The following is a 6818-nucleotide window of genomic DNA, read 5'->3' on the forward strand; positions in this document are numbered from 1 at the left end:
TATTGGTACTTGAGATGCATGAGGATTTTCAAATCCCCATTATCCTGGTTAGGCCTTTATCGGCCTCTTCGGGAGCCATAATATAAGAATGAAAAACTTTTCTTAAGTGTGGGAGAAGACAAGATTGCATTTTATCTTACTAATTCAGAAAAATTCTCATGAGAATTTTTGTTTCGGGATTGAGTTGTTGCAATAGGAAGAGAAAGAAGCACTTCCATAAGTTCTAGTTAAAGATTCAATGGAGGGATAGCCGTTGGGAGGAAATATGCATAAATGTGAATGAAATGTGACCATACAGACCATTTTCTTAACATCAAGTCCATCTTCCCCTGATTCCTCTAAGACTAAGACTGTGAAGGGGTAAATTTCTTAAAGTATTTAATTTAAAAATAAATTAAAATTTATGCCTTTGAAAATTTATTTTTATCCTGTGTCATGATTTTTAGCATGCACTAGTCTCTTTAGTAGCGGAGAGGAGATAAGGCGAAAGTTGGAATAAACAACAATATGAGGATTGAAAAAGTATTATTTAAAAAAAATTATTTTTTGTTTAAAATTTTGATTTCCTTTATTTAAAATTTTGATTATTTGAAGAAAAAAAAAATGTTTTTTTTAGGGAAAAGTACATTTTTGAAAGGTAATTTAAACAAATGCTTTTTAAAAAGTTATTTCTTTAAAAAAAACTTTCTAAAAGAGTGGCTATTAAAACGGGTAATTTTTAAAGTGATTTTAGTTTCAATTTACAAAAAAATCAAATTGGTTGAATGGTAGATAGATTAAAATCTATAATTAAGTTTTAATATAGATGAATTGAATGATTTCAAGTATAATGTAATGGATGTTATATGAATTGATGGATAAATTTTCTTCATCCATCCATTAGGATCCTAATCCATCTAATTCATTCATTTGTCATCTCGAGAATAAGTTCAAAGTAATATGATTATGTTGTCTTGGATAAATAAATACACTAAACTAGATATAATTTGGAAAAAATGCTTTATGGAGAAAGTTAGGTAGCTCTTATTGTAGAAATTTAATAGAATCTCGTTTTAGGTGATTTGGGCATATATATGAAGGAGAACGTTAAAAATGACAGGCAGGCTAATTAGGAAAGATTTAAACATCAATATTTTGTTAATATATGATTTATGATAGAACATTATAATATCATTTGATCGATGTAATCGACCCGGCCAATAAGACTGAAACTTGATTGTTATTGTATAAGTAATCAGCTAAATTCTACCAGCAAAGAGTTTTAAAACTAAAGGCCATAACATAATTGCTAGCAAAAATTATAGGTGCAAGAAATCTAATAAAACTATAGGTCACATGCATTAAACACCCCTTGTATATTAAAAGTCATCTACCTGTTCATTAAACTAACCCCTTTCTCGTATATGTGGAAAAAATAAATATAGATTGAAGATGCATGATTTGGTGAGTTTAAAAGCAAGGGGATATTTTGCACTTAACATAGTTGGACAATTTTCTTGCATTTATCCCAAATTTACATATACACCACAAAATCTCATGCCATTTCCACTGTTGAGTCAATACCTGTGGTGGTAGCAGACACTTGATTTTGCTCCTTCACAACCGTTCTTCTCATCTTCCCTAGCCTATTTATCATGCTCCTAACATATTCAAAGATCCTAAGAGCAATATAGATACCAAGCCCACCAATAATACCATTTGGTATGGAATAAGTGAGTGGCATAAGGAGCATGGTAACAAAAGCAGGCACTGCCTCCTGCATGTTGTTCCAATCAATGTCTTTCACCACCTTAATCATCATCACCCCAACCATCACCAATGAGGGTCCTATAGCCCATGGAGGAACACTAGCCAATAGAGGAGTGAAAAACAATGACAAGAAGAAGAATAAACCAATGATCACAGCTGTTAATCCTGTTCTGCCACCTTCTCTTAGTCCAGCTGATGATTCTACAAATGCTGCAGTTGTTGTAACACCCAAAGTTGAACCAACAATAGTGCCAGCTGCATCAACTATATAAGCCATGTATTCACCTTCAAATTTTCCCTTTTCATCCACAAATCCACCAATCTCTGCCATGGTATACATGATACCGGTGGTGCCAAGAACATCGACATAGAACAATGTAACTAAGGCCACCCAAACTTCACTCCTGTTGAAATTGGTGAACCTTAGAACCCCAGCAGTGGATTCAATCTTGTGAAAACCAACCACTTTTTTGAAATAGTTGAAATTTGCATCACCAAGTGGGGTATTAGGGAAATATGTTACTTGAGTGTGCCTAAACCAAGAAACCAAAGTTACAAAAAGAATGCCATAAATCATGCTACCCTTGATATTCTTCATTAGCCCATAACTTGTTATGAGGAAACCAACAAGGCCAAGCCAGAACTTTGGATTTTGCATTCTACCACCAATGCATGCTCCAGTTTCAGGGTCTGCGATTTTGCAGGCTGTGATGGTCACAAGATTTGCTGGGTCAGGCCCGATAAGCCCAATGCCTTGGTTCGATTGTAAGCCTACGAAGGCGATGAAAAGCCCGATTCCAGCAGCACAAGCAAGCCTAACTGATTGAGGAATGAGCTTAGCAAGTTTGCCCCTTAAACCAAGTGCAGATACTAAAAGAAAAGCACATCCCTCAATGCAGAACACAGAAAGTGCAGTTTGGTATGAGACAGGTCCAGTTCCATGATAACCAACCATATTGAAAGCTAAATAAGCATTGGGTCCCATACCTGGTGTAAGGAAACACTGTAGAGATTTAAAAATGGTAAAATTCACAAAATATGATTGTTTTTTCTGGTGATACACAAAATATGACTTTAGATTATGATCAAAAGTGCTTGCATCAAAGTATCAAACTAACGTAGTCACCTAATACGCAGTTCTATTTGGTACGAGTATTAGTATTCAGTGCACGATACACTATCTTATCAAAATATTGGTATGTTAGATATATATTTAGTTGACATATTTGGCATGCTCATTATACTTATATTATTACTATTAACTTAGTTGATACATTACCATGTTTGTGCACAGTCGTTTCTTGTAAATCAACTATTGTTTCATCATAGGAGAAACAACCTAGGATAAGTTTCTTTCTTTTTTGTTGTATGACATATAGGTGAGTGCACATCATAAATTACTCTTCTTTTTTGTTCATTATTTAACTAAATGGTAGGTGAAAATTTGGTTCATTCCTTATAAGAAACCAATTTGCAAAAGAAGCACAAATTGATACGCAAGAACCAACTCACGATTCTCTATCAAACTGAGAGAATTGTGTTTCCATGAACTGACCATGAGATTTGTACAGAGCATTAGAAATACTAACTAGTAATAAATTGATAGTTATGCACAGTTTATCATTTCATAGCTTAAGCACTCAAATTATTCATGGACATATGTAGATGCAATTTAAGTAGGAGAAAACATTCTTTAGGTGAATGTGGTGTTATTTCTGATACAAATATAAGAAGTGTATGGTTGACTAAGAACTGTTACATAACATATATTACTTAAGTGATAAGTCATGACCTACCCCTAACATATATTTCAGGATTTGATTCCTGAGAGCGACACCCAAAAGGTGTAGTACAAAAAACAACATGTATTCCTATTAAAAACAGGATCATAAATACACAAAGAACTAAGCTTGAGTTTGTCCTTAAAAACATAGAATAAGGACTCATATCAGTCCATGAAAAAACATACGGAGACGAGTAAGACTCGCAAGTTACACTTTGGAGTCTATTTTTAAGGCCAAAGTTGTAATTTCAATGAAAAGTAAAGGTCATAAATGTCATTGTCTATTGAGTTTTTAGTGTATTTTCCCCTAACTTGCCTCTCCATTAATGGAGAGAAGTCTAACTATACGGAGACATACTTAGATTATTGATAAAATAAAAAAGGGTCAATTTGACAAAACTTATATTGTCCTTAAAACTTATATTTTAAAAATGATTAATTTCATTAATATTTGATAGCCAAACCAAAGCATTTTATTTTTAGGACCAAATATGTCTTAGTATTTTTTTGGGGATAAATTTAAGTATTTTTTGTTGGGGATAAATTAGATGGTTCGTAATAATTTAATTTTCTGTCATGAATTTATATTACAGTGACCGGGGAATGTGACTCGAGTATATGTTATGACTATGACAATGCTAATGTGGTGATAGAAATTACAAAACTCATATATCTCTTGCTACCAGAACTTAAAATCGTGTCTAAATAAAGTCACTTCTTACTTGGTATCCAAAATAATATCTAGGAGTAAATTAATTGGACCAAAGAAATGTACTTAATTTATGCTTCTGTAAATACTAATTGTATATCAGTAAGTAACTAGTGAGTGTACCGTATAAAAATATTTAATTATTAAATTTTAATTTTAAGTATAATTTTTAATAAATATAATTGTCTTAGAGTAAAAACTAATAACCAAAGTCTTAAGAATCTCCTGTACCAATGGTATATCAAACAAATCAAAATGTGTTATTTAGTTGAAATAAAATATTATAAAAATTATAAATTAATATTTTATATTATTTTAAGAAATACTGATTAAGAAAATAAGAGAGAGTGAGAGAGGATCCTTGTCCAATCTTAAATACCTGGAGCCAAGCCGAAGGGAAGGTTGGCTAAGAGTCCCATAGCCATTGACGCAATCATACCAACCACAGCAGTGGCCACAACCAAGTCACTCTTGGTCTTCGCAAGGCAACTTTCATACCCAGCATTAGGCTTCACCACACATTCCGGTCCTGCCGGAGCAGAGCAATCTGCGGCGGAGCATGCCCCTCCGGAGGCGGTGATGATGGTGGCGTTGACAGTAATAATATAAGCCATGGTGAGAAACGTTGCGGTGGCAGCACGGAGCTCCTTAGTGAAACAGCTTTTCCTTGCATCTAATTTAAAGTATCTTCCAACAAAACTCCTTGAAACGCCGTCGTTTAAGTCTTTTTCCATTTTAGTACATGATGTTCTCAACCTTGAAATAAACCCTTCGCCCATGTTTCTTTGAGTTCCACACAAATCTCTTAAATTATTAATTTGATATAGGTAGGAGAGTAACGTTTATGGGTATAGTTATATATGATGAATATTATTTTAGTAAAGGAGATAGGAAAAAAAAGAATTCATTTGAGAGATTTTTTGAGTGGACAAGTGTTTATCATGCCAGAGTGAATATACTGATGTGAACGTATAATGGGGTTAGGAAGAAGAAGAATGGAACTTTGAAAAGTGTTGTTGATGCCTTCCCCATCCACCTGGCTACTTATTTATATGGTATTATTATTTGTATTTACTTTAAAAATATGATGAATTAGTGTATTACTGTACTGAGTTGTTTACATGATATTATCTCTTAAATAAAAGATATACTTATAAATAATAAATTTACAATAATGGGTAGATAGTACAGGCCAAAAGTATATAAAGAAATACCAGACTAGGATAATACTAATTCTACGAGCAGGTTTTATATATATATAAATATATACTGCATCATCAACTATAGATGAATCTTTACCGCCGTGACAGTGCATATATTCTAGAGTCCTGAATGAAAACAACGGTACCATTGACCAACTTCCATCTGAGTGTATTAATAAATAGTAAATAACTAACAAATATAGAAGTTGTTAATTAGGATTCCAATTCATTACTATTTAACATTTATTATAATATTTATCGAATCTGAATATAAAATATTTATACATAATTAATAGTAGCGTGTACTGTGCTTGTTATTTATATTTTTTTCTTGATATAGAATGCAATATATAACTTCAATAGAGAATGAAAATTTAGAATATAACATATGGTAATTGATATAATTGATATGATATACATAAAACTTATACAAATTTCTCATTTAGTGCCTCTAATAATCAATATAGATGTTTTTTATGTTATTGTTTGTTTTACTTCGGTTGAGAAAAATAAAATATATATAAAAATAAGAGAATGTGTAGAAGACTAATGACATATTAATATAAAAATGAAAGTAATGAAAATATTATTTGCAAGTCTAAAGTAGTTATTAATAATATAAAAAGATAAGTTTGAAATATAAAAAATATGTTATAGTGATAATTATTTATATTTTTCCTTTATTAATAGTATATATATTATTTATCTTGTTTATATCTAAAAATTAATAATAATTAAATATAATTAATCTTGTGATAATATAAAAGATTATTATGTATTAGTGTATATGGTTTTAGTTTATGAATGCAATATCTATGCATTGATATTGCAAAAAGATTCGTGTATAATCAATGAGTCATCCATCAATCATAATTATTTTGTATTACTTTTATTAAAAATTAATAATGATTAAAAGTAATGGTAAATAATTGTAGTAATAATATAAAAAAATTATAGTGACATTAGTTTATATGCTTCTCTTCTTTTTTTGTCATGCAGGGCCCATTGTTATGTAGTAGTTTCAATGCTTACAGCTCACCCAACCGTCTATACTGTCGTAGCCAATTAGCCATATTAATGCTTGATTAATTATCTTACCTTCCTTGGACGATTCGGCTCATTTGCTTATTTTTGAGGTCCTTAAAATAGGGTGTAAGTTTTTTATAATATTAAGTAATATTTATATACTTTATGTATAAAAGATTTAAGCATATTCAATATATAAAACTTATACCTGTTAATACATTCTTCTTTTTTTTCTATGTTTTTTTTCTTCTTCCTAAACAATTACTCTTATGAATGTCAAACCATTTTTATTGGATGTATTTGGAAACCTGCTTGATTTATACGTATTCATTATATCATCTATCATTCA

At 31.1% G+C, this 6818-nt stretch overlaps 1 protein-coding gene across 1 annotated transcript; it reads right to left on the reverse strand.

Moving 5' to 3' along the window:
* Positions 1 to 1336: 1336 nt before the first annotated feature.
* LOC109340746 (adenine/guanine permease AZG2-like) lies at positions 1337 to 5243 on the reverse strand. Its single transcript, XM_019578476.1, has 2 exons — positions 4621 to 5243; positions 1337 to 2736 (listed from the first exon to the last, which is right to left on the reverse strand). Exons 1-2 carry the CDS (start codon positions 5018 to 5020, stop codon positions 1535 to 1537), a joined length of 1602 nt encoding a protein of 533 aa, XP_019434021.1. The 5' UTR covers positions 5021 to 5243; the 3' UTR covers positions 1337 to 1534.
* Positions 5244 to 6818: the final 1575 nt, after the last annotated feature.

This window comes from Lupinus angustifolius, unplaced genomic scaffold, assembly GCF_001865875.1.
Source record: "Lupinus angustifolius cultivar Tanjil unplaced genomic scaffold, LupAngTanjil_v1.0 Scaffold_243_13, whole genome shotgun sequence".
In the NCBI taxonomy this organism is placed as follows: Eukaryota; Viridiplantae; Streptophyta; class Magnoliopsida; order Fabales; family Fabaceae; genus Lupinus; species Lupinus angustifolius.

Excerpts from the sequence above, each read along its gene's own strand:
- LOC109340746 (XM_019578476.1), bottom strand. The coding sequence starts at position 5,020 with ATGGGCGAAGGGTTTATTTCAAGGTTGAGAACATCATGTACTAAAATG. Across the intron at positions 2,737-4,620 it reads TCCCTTCGGCTTGGCTCCAG|GTATGGGACCCAATGCTTAT; the intron begins GTATTTAAGATT and ends TCCTTACACCAG.